Genomic DNA, 18,520 nt, shown 5'->3' with positions numbered 1-18,520 from the left:
CCGGTTGTGCTGAGTAACGGCGCGGCGGCGGGCGGCTGTCAACGCCCCGGCCCCTGCCGGCGCCCGCAGTACCACGGCCGCGCTCTGCGGCAAAGAACTCCCGGCCCCTGGAAGGCGGCTCTCCCCGCGGCCTAACCAAGCGGCGTCCCCCTCACCTCGCCGAGCGACTACATCGGCTCGAGCGGGTGCCGGAGCGAACAGGGGGGCGGCGGGGCGGGACTGGCCGCCGGCTGCAGCCCGCCAATGGAGGCGCAGACCGCAGCGCTGCTCCGGCCACTGAGCCTCCGCTGGAACGCGAGTGGGCGGGAAGCGCCGAGGAGGCGGTGAACCCTCGTGCGTGGAGGAGCTGTGCTGACGCCGCCCCGAGCCAATGGTGAGCCAGCGGGTACGGAGCGGTTCCGGGGCAGGTGTCGCCGGCAGCGGCTGTTGCCCGGGGGATGAGCTCGGAGAAGGGGAACGTGTCGCGCACGCGGCCCCAGCGCTACCAGAACGCGCACGCCTTCAGGAACGATAAGTACGACACCAGCGCCCGGCGCAAGGTAGGGGGCAAGGTCGCTTCGGGTCGGGACGGGGACCGCTTCGCTCCTTTCCCCTCACATCGCTTCCTCTCGTCTTCTCTTCTGGCAGAGCACCGTGTCGGTGCGTCACGGGCGGAGAGGGGCGGCCACTCGTCTTGTGGTGACGGAGAGGTTGTGGGGCGGAGCGGCGGAAAGTGTCTGTCGCCGAAGGAGTTAGCGGGGGCCTGTGCGGCGTGCTGGGTTCACAGGTCCCTTTAAAGCGGTGACCTGTTCATGTGCGGCCTTCTGCCGCGGGGCTGGGGGAGCTTCAGGAGGGCAAACGAAGGCCTACACTAGAGCAAACCTTATCACGGCAGCGGTGGAGAAACCTTTGGCCCGGGCCTGCCCCAAAGTTTCGCTGCAGTGTTAAGGCGGTAATCTGTAAATAAGTCATTTTAGTCGGCAGTTGCTCAGGCACGTCTCTCCGGCTGTTGCTTAAGCAAATAAGTTATGTGATCCTGAAGTTGTATTCATGACGTGAGAGGCCCTCACTAAGCCAAATAATTACTAAGGGGAAGCTTGAAATAAAGCATTTACTTTTGTGCAGTCTGCAGGTTCTGCTTGACTTCTCGAAAGGTGTTTGGTCCTTTCAAAGCTTGTGGCTAGTTTCAAACATCTTAGCATTTTCAGAATCTGTGCTGGACAACTCCTTGTCGTCCATATAATCAGTTTGCATACCTCTGAGACAGCTTTTAAAAGTTCACTTTAAGGCTTTGAAAAAAAATCTTGAAGGGTTTTAATGGAGAGGTGTATTTAGCAGTCTTATCAGTGCATTTGTCCACCCGCGTTATCAGGGTTTGATATTTTTGCTCTATTGTTGCAGAAGACCATTGTTGTCTTTATTTGTTTCCAAGCAAGGGAAAGGAAATGGCTTACAATATATTTTTGGAACACGCTCTGTGCTTATAGTTGTGGTAACATAGCAGTGTGGGAGAGGAAGAAGACCAAGCAGTATGCCTGAGCAGTAGCAACGTGAAAGTGGGAAGTTTTGTCTTGCAAACTTAAACTAAGTGAGGTAAATAAAATAGAGCACAAGGTGAGCATTCTAGAAGAGGTTTATCTGGTGCTATTATGGTTATGCCAGTATCCCTTTAATTGAACCTGAGTCATTGAAAAGAACCGAGAAGATGGAAAGCAGAAAGTTAAAGCAATGGCAAAAAAAAAAAAAAATTTTATGTATGTTTGTTATTTTGGTTTTTTTTAAGACACTGTGGGACTGTCTGCGCCAGTTGAACAGGCTGCTTTCCTGGGGCTTTTGGCAGTGCCAGTGTTACTTATTGTGTGAATCACTGCATGATCCCTGATAGGAGAAGTATTTTCTTGTCTGGCCTCTACACACATACACACACACACACAAATATCCTAGAGAGCTGGTCTATCAGAAAAGTCTTCAAAGAGGAACTGAATTCTGACATCAATTTTGTAGCTGAAGTAATCACTTTAATACCTACATGTCTGTTTTTCTTCCCTTTTAAAATGTTTTACACCATATAGAACTGTCTGCACAGTCCCATGCACTCAGTTGAAGAACATGTTTTTTTAAGTTTTTGAATGTAGCCAAGATTCCCTGCAAGCATTTGCTGTGATATGGGACTATGTCTTTTTTGTTTCTCTTTGAAGCAAATGATTTCTCTGTTTTGGCCAGTTCCAGGAGATGGCTGAACACAGGGAAGAAGCTTCTTGGAGAAGGTGCTATTTATTTATTTGAGGGTCAAATAGTGTGTGGTGAAGGGAAAAGATACGTTTTTCTTTTTGGTATTCCATCTATCATGTACAAATGCTAGCTCTGAGGGATACACAGGGGTCTTTGTCAAGCTGACTAGGCCCGATTCCACTGTTTGAGAAATTTGAAAATAATGTGCTTGAATGGTGACAGTTTTACATGTCTTTCTTGTTTAGTCCTCAGTGATCTAATGTGTCACAGCCATTTAAGGTGTGGTGAGGGAAAGGAAGAAATGACAGCATTTTGATCACAGGGATGGATACAAGAGTAGGACATTCTTCCACCTCTCTCTAGGTCAGCAGACTTCTCAGAGCTCTCAAAGAAGGGATCTCCTTTAAATCACTGTTAAGATTTAATTTGTTTGTTTATTAGCTATTTGGCCGATCTTTGACTACTCTTATGCATTGTCCAATACAGTGCTGTCTTCAAAGCATGCCAAATATGTTTTAGTTTTAATTTTTATTGGTTTTGGGTTTTTTATCCCGCTGTATTTGTGAACTGCTTTAGCAGTGTTGAATATTACAGTTGAATAGATTCAGGTTGTATTAGTGGTGGAGTTGAGGTACTATTTGCAGTGCTATTGCTTCTTCTCTCAGCAAAGCAGTGTCTGCAGAGGAAACTGATTTAATAGTCTTTTGACTTTTCCCAGATGGCAGTCATTATCCAGTTGTTTTGTGTTTTTTTGAAAGGTTTTGTGCTCTCTGTGTGACACTGACCTTGGCATCCATTTTCCAATCTTAAGGAACATAGATTACTTGTAGGAGATGCCAAAAGAGCCATCTGTTTTTCCTCAGTCTGTGGCATTACTCTGGGATAGGCCAGTTGCAGTGGAATACCTGTGTAACAAAGAACACCGTCTCTCTTCTGTAACTACATGTGACAGTGCTGGGAAGCCTCACATCCTAGGATAAACTGAAGAAGGGAGACCCAGGACAGGGTAAGACTCATTATCTAACAACACAGTGTGTTTTGGCATTTGGTTATGAGTACTTGCTGCACATGGTATATTCCAGAGAGCCATTTGTGGCACTGAGTTGAGGAATGTACATTATCTTATATGAATATACATTTTATGTAAAGCATACTACATAAGTCAACATGGAAGCTGGAGTAGTTCTAGAGATGAAAGCAAATAGCATTGTATGAGAACATTTAGAACTCCATTGTAATAAGATGGTAAACCACAAAGCGATTCACATTTAAACCCAAATGACTGAAGTGTTTGTCCATTTCTTTCCTCTCATTAAGTATGCCTCAGATGATAATCCGTGTTTCCCTAAATTTCAGAGGTTATTAACTCTGAACTTCAGCTTCAGCACAGTGTTCATGTTAACTACTTCTTCAGCTGCCTGTATGGATAAATAACTTGTTTTGGTGGACACATTGGTCAAGACTGTGGGAAGGCAGTTGTAATAGAACAGATGAATACAGAGTTTAAATTCTGAGCCAGTGATCATGACCTGAAGCTTGGAGGGGACATGCAGATAAACCAATAGCTGACTGGACTTGTCAGATAATAGTATTGGAGTTTTGTTAGTTTCTGTTCTTGCTGCAGCATAGAGTGGCTGGGTAAGCTGAAGCCAACTCTCTAGCTACCCCTCTCATTTTGGGTTCAGAGTGCATTCCAGCCTGGGTTATAGCCTTTGGTTTAATGAAAAGAGGAGCAAGCGTGACTTCTATTCTGGACTCTAATCTAACTTGGCTGGGGCGGAGGTGGAGGAGAATGAGTGAGCGTATGTGTGTTTAGGTCTTTGTGGGGAAGAGGATGATAGTTGACTATTGGTCCTTCCAAGTGTGTATGTTTCTTTGCTGGTTACTTGCATATTTTCAGATCCATGGTCACTGATCTGAAGAAAGCTAAACATCTTGATCTACAAGATGGCCACTTGGAATTTGGCTTAGAGAAAGCTTTTGATTTAATGTATTTTAAAGTCCATATCAACAACATTTGAAAAGGCGTTAAATACTAGCTACATAGCCATCCATATGTAACTGTTATGGATATAAGAAATACTTTAAGACTTTAGTTAAAATGTTAACTACACTTTTCTTTAGAAAGAGATGAGAAAATACCTGTGTATAAAATGGATTTAAAGTAATACTGATATAATATGTGAGCAAGTAAAGGTCTTTGGGGACTTGATTTCAAACCATGAAATGGCTAGTAGAACCTTGAAAAGCTGGTATCTCATATCAGTTTCATGTTTATTAGCCTGCACTGGTCTACTCTCAGTGCGTTGTAGTCATGTGCTGGAGATCTTGTGTTTTGGAGTTTTTTTCTGACATAACTAGTTATTCAGAAATGCTGCATTTAGCCTTATTGATTGAAGCAATATTGCTAGTGCTTCTGACAAGGAAGTTTATGGATGCCATTCACATTTCATTCACAGCAGAATAGACCACTGGCGTAGGCCTCAGTAGTCTGCTTTCAATACAATAAATCGAAATAGCCATGGATTCATAAATAATTAGAAACTTCCAGACAGACAGTGAGGCTTCTTTGAAACACCATCATTACATATTGCTTGTGAGTGCTTTAGTGTTAGCTTAATCTAGGGATTATTTTGTGTGCCAACTTAGTAGGTGTAGGTGCGTGTATTTACTTTAATACATTCTGAATTGCTTTTGGCGGGTTGTTAAATGATTTAATATTGGGTTACGTGAGCATACAGAGGGTGCTGTTTCCTTAATGTAGTTGACCTGACAGTGTGTATATAATATGCACATAGAATATTTTCTGACTGTATGCTTTAAAACTGTTTATGTATGTCTGTATTGCGTAAGTGTAATTTCTCTCGAAGATATATAGACATTATGTAAGCACTGAATGAGTTCCATTTGTCCTTGGACGAAAGTATAGTAAAAGAGAAAAGAGCTATTGACAGGGAAATGTGCATTAAAAAACCCCAATTCAACAAAACCAGAAACCTGCTGTGACAGAAACAGAATCTAACTTCTCAGAGTAGTTCTCACACCAAGAAATCCATTTTAGGCTAAGCTTACCCCTAAGGTGGTAAGCACTACCACCTCTTTGTGTATGAGATCTGACTATGTACATAAAAGCTAGGCAGAAAGGTTGAAAGGGAATAATGAAGTTGACAGGCATTATTCAGGTGTTTGTGTGGGTTGTTGTTTTTTTGTACCCTTAAAGGAAAACAAGTTATTAAATGGCTGAAAGGAAGAAAATACGAATATATGAAAATCTAAACAATGCGCAAAATATATTAAAAGTGAATATTAATATGAAAAGTAAGCAGGATACTTTGATATTACTAATGATTTCCCCAATTTGGCTGGGAACTGAGATACCAGGAACATCTCTTCCAATTTTTTAGGAGAACTTATTCTCACATGTTTCTTTGGTGATTTAAAAATCTGAAGAAACGGCAGCTTATCCATATCTTCCATTAGGGATGGCTTTCTTTGCTTCTTTGCTTGCTTTACATCAGTCCATTGTTCTTACTGACTTTCTAAATCAGCAGCCTAGTAGGAGGATTGTAGAGTCACAGTCTGTCATTCAGATGTGTTGAGGCAATGATTAACTGCACCACCCCATACTTCAAGTGCCAACATTGAGTAAAAAATACCGGAAATTGCTGAAGGGAAGGACGAGGCACTGCTGTTAATATGTGCCTCCTGCCTCTTAGAAGTAGGAAATTAAATCTTAAAAGCTACTAGCTTTCTGCCAGTTTTTATCTTCTGAGCAGATACCATGTGGTTTCTCTGAGTTGCTGTGTAAGGTTTGTGGTCCTCCAGGTGACTATGCTGAAAAGTTCAACCATTTTTATTGCCTGGATTAGGATCTTAAGTTTAACACATAAATGTCATCTTCATAATGGCAGAAGACCCTTAGTCAGCATTTTGGTCCATGTTCTTAATCCCTATCTTTGCACTGGATGTTTGAAATGTTGCTGGTCATACCAAGAAAATGAAATAGTTCAAATGTGACTGTGTGTAGAAGTAATCTAGATACCCCTGACAGATCTGATAGAGACTCATTGCTTTTATGTCATTAATGTGATTGTTGCTGTGCAATTGAGTTACATTAACTTTATTTTACTTTAGAGATTTTTGCGTGTCGCTTATCTTCTGAAAACATTTTCCAATAGTGGAACAATGTGTTAATACAGAGGGACGACTAATGTTTGGGGTGAGGGCATCAGAGGCAGGGCTTTGTTGTTCAAAGCAAAGGTAAAGAAGTCTCAATAATATAGTCTTATGCCACGTGACTAGTTTCTTGGCCTTGCATGAAAAGGCATCTTTAGAATTTGGGATGGCCTGTGTTTCAGTTGATAAAACAAAAGAAATTAGTCATCGTATGACTGTTATGTATTCTGGAGGCAAATGATAAGCATATTGGGAGGGGAGAGAGCTTCATAAAGCTCCATTAATAATAATTGTGCATATTTCCTTGTTCTGTAGCAGATGTTTAGCAGAATTTGTAATAGGCTGCCAACTGGACAAACTTTGAATTTCCTTCAGATGAGAGGTGAATGTAATTTCTGTTTTGTTCTTCTGCACTGTTTATGCCACATGTGAGCATGGCCTCTTGCATTCCAAGTGCATTATGCATTGCTGAGCCTGTCTCTGCATCACTTAGTAACAGGGCTGCCATCCCCAGCTGTGGTGTCAGAAGTTATTACTGGAAACAATATAATTTTCATCAAGGAAGCAAACTCCTTTTGGAAAGACAAACAGCTGTCTTCAGCTTAAACTATTGCAGCCTTTTGACGTTTATTTGATTCTGTATTAGCAAATAATTGATCACAGTAAAGGAACACCTGGGAATACAAATCACAAGTGTATACTAATTAATGGAAGTCATGAGAGTGAAAGGAAGAATGGGGAAGTTCAGACTAATTTTGCAGGTTATTAGAAGCTTATTCAGGCTATACTACTTGAAGCCTTACTTTGTGCTAGTCAAATACTGAAAAGAAGGCTTATCATCAAATTTAATGAATTTTGAACAAATGAACACAGCCAGTGCTGTGAGCAGTTTGATTTGCTAGCCCTTTAACAGATATCTGCTGAGAGCTTACTGATGATTTTCTTCTCTCTAAAGGTTTCTCCATTAGCCAAATGTTTCTGTTTCTTGGAAAATTTAATTCAAAGGCATGGCTGTCATCAGAACCAGAACTTTCTGTATTCAATAGTCAAGCATTCTGCAAAACCATGTGTTTTTTTTTTTTTAACATCAAAAGTATTTCTTCTATAATTTGAAAAAAATGCTTGCTGTCTTTTCACTGAACCAGCCAAAACCAAAAATTGCCACATCTTCAGTTCAGTGCAACACTGAAATTTAGTAAAAATGAAAAGAAAACACATCTTATAGCATAGTCTCACTGTAAGTAGCATTTCCTCTACCACACATAGAGCAAGATACTGTATTTGTAAAGCTAGGCTTGTTCTTCTGTCTTGCATGTTGATGTAGAACTTGTGTTTTGTGATTAGTAAGAAGTTCTTATGGGTCATGAAAACAGAAAGTTATTTCAGTTAATGTATGCATAGAATATCTTTTCAATTTATTTATAAAAGTATAATAATCTCTAATCCAAATTAATGCAGAATCTGTTCCAATGAGCTTTTAGATATTCTAAGAAATAAATGTGTTTCAGACTTTGTTAGTTATGTAATTTTGGTACCATAGCCATTTTTAAGCTCTCTTAAAAAAGACACTATTGAAAGGTTTTTTGCTATATGCATTTTTATAGTTGTGAAAATTCTTTTTTCTAAGTTCTGAATGAAAATGTGCAACTATATGATAGATAAAGTTACTGCCTGCTTTTTTAGAGATGAAATAAAAGTAGTTTGAATGTACAAGTAAATGTTGATTGCTACTTAAGGTAACAGTATGGTTTGGTACTACCGCTCATCTCAGAATAACTTCTCTTGAGCAAATAGTACTGACTGATTGATGTTATGTACTCCTGAGCAGATAAAATAAAATCTTAAGGTAAGCTTTGCATTGTTTTTAGGATATAAAGTAGTATAAATGATCATTTGATCTTAGATACTTTTTCATAAAGTTTATGGTGAAAGAGACATTGAATGATTTGGCTACAAAGAATGTATGGATTCTACTTTATTGTGATCCAAGGAAAAATCCTGAGACTACTTACTTAAAGTATGTAGTGTAGTGGTAGCTTGAGCAGTAATGAGTAGTTTCCTTTGGATAAAACTGTGTTTCAAGGCTTATTCCTACTTATTTTTTTTTGTAAAATCTCTAGAGATTAAAAAAAAACTATAGTAACCCATTATTATTCATATAATAGCATAAATAAGTACTAGTACTAACAATATTAAAGTGATAGTGATGATAATAATAATAATGAATATTGATAAAAGACTCGTCAATCTTTCCACTGAAGAATATTGCTATCAGTAACTTTATATGAAATGCTTATGTTAGTATCAAGCAATCATCTTTTAAAATACTGTATTAATCACACGATGAGTGGAAATGCTTTCTAAACATGACTGTAGTTTTTAGAGTAAGAAATCTTCAATCTATTCTCATTTTTATTATTCAGAAAATAAATGCAAAACTTCACGATGGAGTGTGTCAGCATTGCAAAGGTATCTTGGAGTGGCGAGTAAAATTCAGCAAGTACAAACTACTATCAAAACCTAAAAAATGGTGAGTCAAGGCACCTTAATCATTGATGGTATGGTTTGTGAACTTTTTGGAAAACATTTGGAAACTCACAGGTAGTGGCGTCTTCCAGGTGACATTTTTCAAATTTGGAGTCTGCAATGACAGTATACATGCAGTGTTTATTTTCTAATTAATTAATCTTTTATATTAAAAATAGTGGAAAAGCAACTGCTTCTGTTTTCACTGTTAAAATGCTTGAACTATGGACCTGTAAGTTTCCAAAACCATCAGTATGTCCTCCTGAACAAAAAGTCAAACCTGAACCAGTTGTAACATGATTTTCTAAGGTCTTATTGCAAGTCAAGAGTAGTGCATTAAATCTGCACAGCTCTTAACTTTTATTGTTCAAAAAGTCTTTCTAGTAGAGAAATGAGAGGAAGGCTGTAATTTGTGTCATATGAAAATTCATTAGCAACACTGTTCTCAACATTACTGAGGCCTCAATTCTTACAAAATGTTTGCAATACCTGCTTTTCATTGCCTCTTAGCACATTCTCTCTTTTTGTATATGAAACCTTAGTCTTAAATATTAGCTATTTAGCATTGTTTGCATATAGTTCTGTATTAGGTGTTTGGGGATAAGTACATAACTGAAGTGGTAAAATAATAGATAAGTTTGCAGGTTAATTTTCTCTGCTTCCTTCTTACTTGCTCAGCTGCAGACCTATTACCTCTTGGCTGCAGACACTGCCAGTATTTCAACAGTGAAACATTGAACTCGAAGTGATGACTGGGCTGTGGTGTATCATATAGCTAGTTTGTCACAGTAGCTCCCTTTGCAATTGTGTGTTGTTCTCACATACTTCTAGATACTTACGAACTGCTTGAAAAAGTTCTGTGAATATATCTGTGCAGTTCCCTGAAGGATTTGCAGTAGGTTAAAAGAGAAGGAATAATTGTTCATAATATGTTGCCACCTGTAGGAAATTTGACTTTTTAAAATGAAATCATACATAACGAGTATTTTGGTTTTAGTAAACATTTTTACCCTTCTTTTCATATTAGAAAAAAACCAGGCAAAACAGCATGTAAGAGAAGCATTGGGAATAGAAAAAGTGGCATTGTGGGACAGCCACTTATGACAGAATATATGATGTTTTCCATCATATACCATTTTTTAACAAGTGGATTGGGCAGTGGACCATTCTAGCTCTACAGGTGGTAGTTTCCAGCCCACCTATGGCAGTACAATGGCTGAGTGGGCCATTATCTAATGAAGATATGTATGAGATTTCTAAGTGAAGTAAACACATGGACATTAAAAAGGTGATTATATGGTGACTCACATTGTCTGAGCTTTCTGATCAGGATGTTGTGGGACATAGTGTTAAAAGTCTTGTTGAAGTCAAGGTAGATGACATCCACTGCTCTCCCCTCATCTAGCCAGTCGGTTATGCCCTCATTGAAGGCTCTCAGGTTGGTCAAACAGGATTTCCCCTTGGTGAATCCATGTTGACTCCCCCTGATAACCATCTTATCCTTCATGTATTTAGTGATGAATTTCAGGATGAGTTGTTCCATCATCTTTCTAGAGATGGAGGTGAGGCTGACTGGCCTGTAGTTTCCTGGGTCATCCTTCCTGCCCTTTTTGAAGACTGGCGTGACATTGGCCTTTCTCCAGTCCTCAGGCACCTTGGCTGTCCTCTATAGTTGTTCAGAAATGGTGGAGAGAGGCTTAGCAATCACATCAGCCAGCTCTCTCAGCAGTCTAGGATGCATCCCATCAGGCCCCATTGACTTATGAGCCTTAAGCTTGCCCAACAGTTCTTTAAGCTCTTTCTCTTCCACCCAGGGCAAGTCCTTTGCTGTCCTGGCCATCCTACTGTCCTTGCCAGACTGGACTTCCTGAGGGCTGGCCTTGGCCATAAAGACTGAAGTAAAGAAGGCATTCAGTAGTTTGGCCTCCTCTGCATCCTTGGTCACCAGGGCACTCTCAGTGTTTAGCAGCAGACCCACATTCCTTCTGCTACTGATGTACACGAAAAATGCCATAATACTGTCTTTAACTTTCCTGGCTAGATTTCATTCTAGAATGGCTTTAGCCTTCCTAGTTGCACCTCTGCATGCCCTGGCAATATTCCTATACTCTTCCCAAGAAGCCAGCCCCTTTTTCCACCTCTAATAGATGGCTGCTTTTTGCCTGAGTTGTTTCAGCAGATCCTTACTCATCCATGGAGGCCTCCTACCTCCTTTTCGTCCTTTCTTGCATGTTGGAACACACTGGTCCTGGGCTTGGAGGAACTGGTGCTCTCTTGGACAGTTCTACCTTCTATAATCTTAACGTGTTTAATAAGTGTCCACAAATATTTTCTTTAATCATATTTTCTTTCTCTTCATAGCGTGAAGTGCCTTCAGAAGACTGTAAAAGATCCTTACCACATTATTTGTCGACCATGTGCTGGTAAACTAGAAGTTTGTGCTAAATGTGGAAAAGAAGAAGAAATAGTAATCCCGTAAGTAGCTCACAGGCTATGTACTTTCAGTACTGTACTGTTTGTTCCTCTTTTAATAAAGCTTGTTTGAAAACTGCCAGGAAGCTGTTGTACTTCATGCCATATCCTGAATAATCCTGACAGGAATCAGTAGGAGTCATTACTGTCACTTTCTTCGTATGAAACTAGGGGCGAATGGCTATTTATGTTAGTGGGGCTGGACTAAAATAAGTCTTTCTTGCGTAAAACACTTTTAATACTGAAGGGTAAATTGCATGTCTTCCTTAGGAAGTAAGCACTTCAAAATTGATTTTTATATAAAGCACCATAAAATATGCATAAGCCAATTTACTGTTGCATTTTGTCAGTCATTTGATGATTCATTACTAGTGAACAGAAAAAAAAAGTAAACAAGGGTTGATATTGAGCATGGTTACTGCAATATATTTAGCAGAGTTTTTTTTTTTATTTATTCCTTTACTAGAGTTTTGTCTTATTGAGTATCATGTATTAATTTACTAATTTGTGATAACTGGCCAGTGATTGCTTAGTTGTTTAAGCTATTTATATTTTTCTTTTTCTTCTTTTATCTTCTACTGTCTTTTATATCTTTCCTGTTTGACATAACTTCAGATTATTGTCCCTCTCCTTTTCCTCCCACTTCTGCCTCCTTCCATCCCTGGTAGAGTATTCTACCTTCCATTCCATTCTCGTTCAAAAGAAAAATAAATTCCGGAAGTGGATGGTGATTAACATGCTCTTGCTTTCTGCAGGATTGATAATGGACAAGATAGAACCGAGAGTGTGACTACTAAAAATGACAAAGAGAGCAGTGGATTGGAGGATGAGCTGGATTTTGATACAAACAACAATAGTACAGACAATGACAAAGATTCTGATGAGCTTGAAGAACAATTCAAAAGTATGAGTTTTGAAAGGCCAGATCTAAAAGGTTGAGTTGGTGTGGGAGACTACATACAATCAAAATGTTTACCTTAAACTACTCAGAAAACCTGATTCTACATGTGAGGTCGTTGCATATAAATGTTGGCACTGAGTATTATGATGCTTGTTGAAGGGTTTGTATAAATAACTATGGTTTTGTATCTAGAGCAGAATTTCTCATGAAGAGATCATAAATTTAATTTTTCTTGCATACATGTAACAACTTAGTGTTTCTCTGGAATAAAGCCTCTTTGTGTAGTTGTTCTAAATTGAGTATTACTTGACTGTTATATTGCCTCTTGGAAAGCTACATGAAAGTCTAGAATACATACAGAGTTTTGTCACAAAAAGGAAGAGCTAAACCAGCTCTAATAGTTTGCTGAAGCAAGAACTTGTAAGTTTGCGTAAATGTGTTTCCAAACAAGGTTAAAAAAAAACAAGTGGTCATTACCTTTATGCCTGTTTCTTTTCTGTGCCAAAAAACAAGAGAGCCTAAATGCCTTCACCAGAACAATTCATGAGATGTTAATGCTTATTTGCCATATATGAATATATGTTACAAAATTGTAGAACATAAAAGATTTTTTAGAGTTTCATGTAACAGGTCTCACACTTCCTTTTTCTTTGACTGCAGATCTAATGTAGTTTACTCTGATACAAGAAGACTTGCGTGTTGATGCTTATGTAGTTACTCTCTTCCTGATTTTCAGTTCTTTCTAGGGGTACTTCAATGTAGATTGAACTATAGGAAGATTTTAACTGAATTTGCAGTATACCTTTTATGGGATTCAGGATGGTTTGATTTCATCTGTATTGTCTGCTACCTCTACAAATAAAGCTGAAGAAGTACTTCCTAGTAATTAAATGGTTTAACCTATGACACATTTGCCTCGTTTTTCTGCCTGATTTTCAGTAGTCGGCGTAGAAAAATTTCATTCTCAAACTACCATCTTCAAATTGAATTGTGAAGGACCTCTGCTCTGTGATAATTGTTCCCCTCCCCCTCAATGGGGGAGATATGGGAACTTTGTGCTTGGGCTAGAGATAGCCACCCTGTGGCTGCTGCAATTGACATTAACTTTAGAAAAAATCTAGTTACCAGTATGTGAAGTACTAAGACATGCAACAGTCAACAGTCTAGAAACTCAAAAGGACAATGATTTAGTATTTTAATTATTTTAATTTTTTAGTATTGACAAATACAGGTATCAGCAAAATACAAAAGAATTCTAAAGTCATGGACTAGTTTTTTTAACTGTGTAGGTGCTTGTCACTATACATAAAACTGTAAAAATTATCAAAACACTTTCACCTTTTCTAAACTATTTGTATCTTAATATGTAATACACACTAGTAATCAGCTTGTTTTTTCTTTTTTTTCTGTTGTTCCTTTTTTGTGTTGCCCTTGTGCTTTTGAAAAACATGATTCCCTAAGACCCTTGATTTTTCTGTCCCATGTAGATCTTCTGCATAGGTAGGTTTTTGCTGAGTGTTTTGTGATGCCCACTAGCAGTAAACTATTGAAAAATATTCTACTTGTCTTCTCTGTTCACGTGATGCAATGTGACTTTTGTGACTTTTCACTGAGACAAAGTCTAAAGTTTACTAAGTGTTGGGGTGATGCTCTGTGTCCTTTTGTTGTTGCTTATTACGTAGTTGTTTGCGGTCATAAAGGACTAGGCCTGATGACCCAGACGACCCATTGCCTTTCCCCACTCATTCTATAAATATGTTATTTGTAAGCGAAGCCACTAGTTTTGTGGTAAAACAATACTCATTCTTTCACACTTAAGTGCAACTAATAAAAACCAAGAAAACCAGAAGTTTAAAATGTATACAAAGACAATGGTTTGTCTTGGAACAGAGTCAGTGAAGCTGCAAAGTGCCAAAAGGTGCTTAGCAGCAGAAAAAGAGGTTGTCTGGTGTGTTTATAAGTGACTGGAAATTGGCCTGAAGGTCATACTGCATTGACAGATAGGTCCTCCCAACAGGACAGCAGTGACGTCTGATGTGCTGCGACATTGCCTATTGTCCTGCCAGTTGATGTCAATAATAATGTCGACAGAGTGCACAAGGACGATCCTCCCTCACGCACTGCGGCCATGGGGGTAGAGAGGAGTTAATAAGTAATCCAGAATTGGCTTCAGAAAGGGTCTCTCTCAAGAGGCAACTGTGGCTGTCATTAGAAGTGAGCTTGCCTTTTGAAAGTGACACATGTATGGGAAGTGTTCTTCCACTTGGAAAAATGGGGTAATGGCCTAGCCCTTTGCCCAAAGGTGAGAGGAAATCCTGAAATGACAGGAAAATGTGTCATGGAACTGACAGGAGTGGTATAATAAGAAAATAAGGAGACGTACTCTCTTCTCAAAGTGTTGACACAACCTGTCAGTACTGGGGAAGAGCGGTGTAACACAGATGTGTGGCAGCAAAACACAGTCATTGGGGAAAGTCCTCTGAAGTTGGCCTCTATGCAACATAACTAATGCTCTGCTTGGAGTTTAGGTGGGCAGCTGATGCTGCAGTTGCTGAGACTTGGCCGTGAGTGAGCACAGCTGCAGGGGTGGCTGGCTGGTGCTAGTCCAACCACTGAAGACACCCTTTGATTCTGGCAAGTGCTCTGCCTTTGGTCATCACTGCGTTTAAAAGATACGCTGCTGGAAAGGATTGCTGCAACTGAAACCATGTGTGATGCTGGTTTTGAATCAGCTTGCAAAAATACTAACTTGGAGTTTGAACATATTTACTATTATAGGAAAAAGGATGTATTATACTGATGGCAGGTCTAACAAGCATTAAAGGAACAATTTTAGTATTGTTTAATTTTGTCTGAAGTTAGAACATATTTTTAATTACAGCAAGATAGCTGTTTTCTAAGGCTTTAGTAATAGTTTTGAATTTTAAGATTTTTTGGGGATTTTTGGTTTGGGTTTTTTTGTGAAGAACTTCTGAAATGGGATTATGCAAGGGTGGGACCCCTTTAAACCCCAATCTTCAGTGAAGTCATGCATAGATGAGGAAATTAAAAAAAAAAAGGGAGATAAAAGTCAGATTTTTGAGAAAATCTTGAAGGTAGTTGCATAGTAAGAACAATCTTTAGAGCTTTTCATTGAGAGATTGAAAAGTTTCTACTTCTTCTTTCACAAATAATACTGACATTGTGTTTGTAAACTTTAAAGAGGGAATGTAACCATACCTGTGGGATACTGAGGTGAAGGTTAAACTAGCTACCTGGGATAACGTTTTGTGAGTTTCCAGAATTTAACAGAACTTGTGGCTCCTTACTGAATACCTTACTGAATACATTTCTGAAGAAGTGAATAATAGGTGTTAATTAGTCATCTGAAGAAAAAAAAAGTGATGTGGTAATGCTGCTGACACAGTTGAATTCCTGTTAACTGATTGTCCTTAGGAGTGTTACCGACCCTCATGAAGCATGACTCAATACTGACAGAATTAATTAGCTAATGGACTGTTGGCATGTGGTAGGCAGGCACTCAAGATGATCCTTACTTCACAAGAGGAAGTGCTTACCATAAGCTCGAGCTGTCAGAACTTGTGTTTGTTACTTGTACAAAGTTTCAGGAAAACCAAATTCCCTTATACAAGGATTTCTCAGGACAACCTGGATTCATTCAGTTATGAGGAGAGTCCAGTATGGACATGATGCTGCCTCCCATTGTAAGTCTGTAACAATCTTTGTGTTGAAGTTCACAGGTATCTGAGATATCTGACCATTGAATGTTTTGAAGTATCAGAACTGGCTGATGTGGTTGCTAAGCCGCTCTCCATCATTTTCTAACAATCGTGGAGGACAGGCGAGGTGCCTGAGGACTGGAGAAAGGCCAATGTCACTCCAATCTTCAAAAAGGGCAGGAAGGATGACCCAGGAAACTACAGGCTGGTCACCCTCACCTCCATCCCTGGAAAGGTGATGGAACAACTCATCCTGAATGTTGTCACTGAACATATGAAGGAAAAGGTGATTATCAGGATGAGTCAACATGGATTCACCAAGGGGAAATCCTGTTTGACCCAGCTGGGAGCCTTCTACAAGGGCATAAGCAGCTGGCTAGATGAGGGGAGAGCAGCAGATGTCACCTACCTTGACTTCATCAAGGCTTTTGACACTGTCTCCCACAACATCCTGATCAGAAAGCTCAGACAGTGTGGCTTGGATGAGTGGACAGTGAGGTGGATCGAGAGCTGGCTGAATGAGAGAGCCCAGAGGGTGGTGATCAATGGCATAGAATAGAGTTGGAGGCCTGTGGCCAGTGGAGTTCCACAGAGATGGAACTAAATTGGGCATGTCAGGGAGTTGGGACATCCCTTTTTTTCTATTGTACCTTGCAAAGGTACAAGGGGTAATGGGATGAAGCTGGAACAAAAAAAGTTCCATTTAAACATAAGAAAAAACTGTTTCACCGTGAGGGTGATGGAGCACTGAGACAGGCTGCCCAGCGAGGCTTTGGAGTCTCCTTCCTTGGAGGTCTTCAAGAACCGCCTGGACATGTTCCTGTGTGACCTGATCTAGGTGGACCTCCTGTAGTAAGGGGGGTTGGACTAGGTGATCTCTAAAGGTCCTTCCAATGCCTACCAATGATGATCAGACAATACAAAAAACAATGCCCAATGATTTATTTCTAGATTTGGATGGACTGAACTCTTCCTATCTTGGATACTGATTAAACTGTATTCCTCTAAAGTACTAAAATAATACCGCCCTCTGAAGGTTTATAACACTGCTGGCTAATGTTAGGGAAAGGGTGGCTAGTTTTCTCCCCATAGTGGGCGTGTTCTTAGATACCGAGATGCAAATCATAGCATTAGCAAGGAAAATAGAGGAAAATATAGCAGGTAATCAAATGTACGCCACCTTATAACCTAGCCCTACAATTATATACGTTTTCTTTGGATGTTCTCACAAGTAAATAGATGCTGGTAGAAAATGCAAAGCTACCTCTGCTTAGAGGAAGCATCAGGCTGATTTACAGAGTTAGTGAGGAAAGGTTTGTAACTAGCATGGAGACACATTCTTAATAGTCATCTGCCTAGGCAGCTGGTCATGCACACTGTCAGCATCTATTTTGCTTCATTCTTCTGGCTGCCTTTTATCTGCAAGCTATTAAAATACAAAACTACATATGAAAAAGAAAGTATGTGCTCTGCATACATGCTGTCATCACATGCAGTGAGGGTGAAAAGTAGGGTATTTAAACCTCAAAACAGTTGAAAATACACTAGTATTTGCAGTGAGGTAACTCTATCTAGGGACACATTTGTGGACAAGTCACCTCTAACAGACTATTTGTAATAATAGGGATAGGACTCATAATTCAGTCAGCAGTTATTAAGCTTGAATGCGAGCGTCTGAAAACAAAGACGAAAGACTGCATTCAACCCATTAAAACCTGACCTGAGCTTCGGGTACGTGTAGCATCTGTACTTGCACTTGCTTTTGATACAGCTTTAAAAACCCAAGTCAAGAGAGTCTAATGTAGTCTCATTACTGAAAGTGCTTTGAAAGCAATATCAAATAATTTAATATTTTTCTTAAAAATGAAACACAGAACAACATGTTTTTGTACAAAAAAAAAAAAAAAAGATTATGCATGTTCCTGAATATCAGCACTTGCTTAAAATCTCTCTTTTTATCATTGCTTGCATTTCTGAACCTAATGTTTTTCTCAGCTATGTTCCTTGCCCTTGGCTTGCTCTTTCTGAAATCCTATGTGGGAAGTGTGACATAATGTGTAAAAAAAAATCTGTAAAGGATATCCATAGTTTACGTATAGTACATGCAATTAAACTTGTAGCATATATTAAATCAGTAATTGCATGCCACATGTGTAACGACTTGATTATATTTTCCTCATAGACCTTATTCTTTCTCCTGTTTTGTTCCTTTTCTGTCTTTGTCCCATCGTGTGGTTCTGCACTGTAAAATCACTAGCTTGAATGAGAGCTGATATAGCCTCTGACTGACAGCAAGAATTGATTACACTGGGTTATTCGCAGTACCAGCAAAAAAGTTAATTCCAGAACAAAAACCAAACTGCTTGCATCAAAGTGGTGATGTTTGTGAGATGTATGCAAAGCAAAATGAACCACAAGCCTTTGCCAAATGGATAAAAAGACACTACAATATTTTTTTGCTAGAGAAATGCAGGAATACCCCTAACCTTCCATTTTGAAGGAAAAGTAAACCCTG

General features: G+C 39.4%; 1 protein-coding gene across 1 annotated transcript; it reads left to right on the top strand.

The window, feature by feature from the left end:
* The first annotated feature begins 62 nt into the window (after positions 1-62).
* Positions 63-14,034, top strand: CZH9orf85 (chromosome Z C9orf85 homolog). Its single transcript, XM_010201778.2, has 4 exons — positions 63-539; positions 8,811-8,917; positions 11,275-11,388; positions 12,141-14,034. Exons 1-4 carry the CDS (start codon positions 438-440, stop codon positions 12,322-12,324), a joined length of 507 nt encoding a protein of 168 aa, XP_010200080.1. The 5' UTR covers positions 63-437; the 3' UTR covers positions 12,325-14,034.
* The last annotated feature ends 4,486 nt before the right edge of the window (positions 14,035-18,520 follow it).

This window comes from Colius striatus, chromosome Z (genome assembly GCF_028858725.1).
Source record: "Colius striatus isolate bColStr4 chromosome Z, bColStr4.1.hap1, whole genome shotgun sequence".
NCBI lineage: Eukaryota > Metazoa > Chordata > Aves > Coliiformes > Coliidae > Colius > Colius striatus.
Note: the sequence above shows the minus strand (reverse complement) of the source record. Positions and strands in the feature narration are given on the sequence as shown.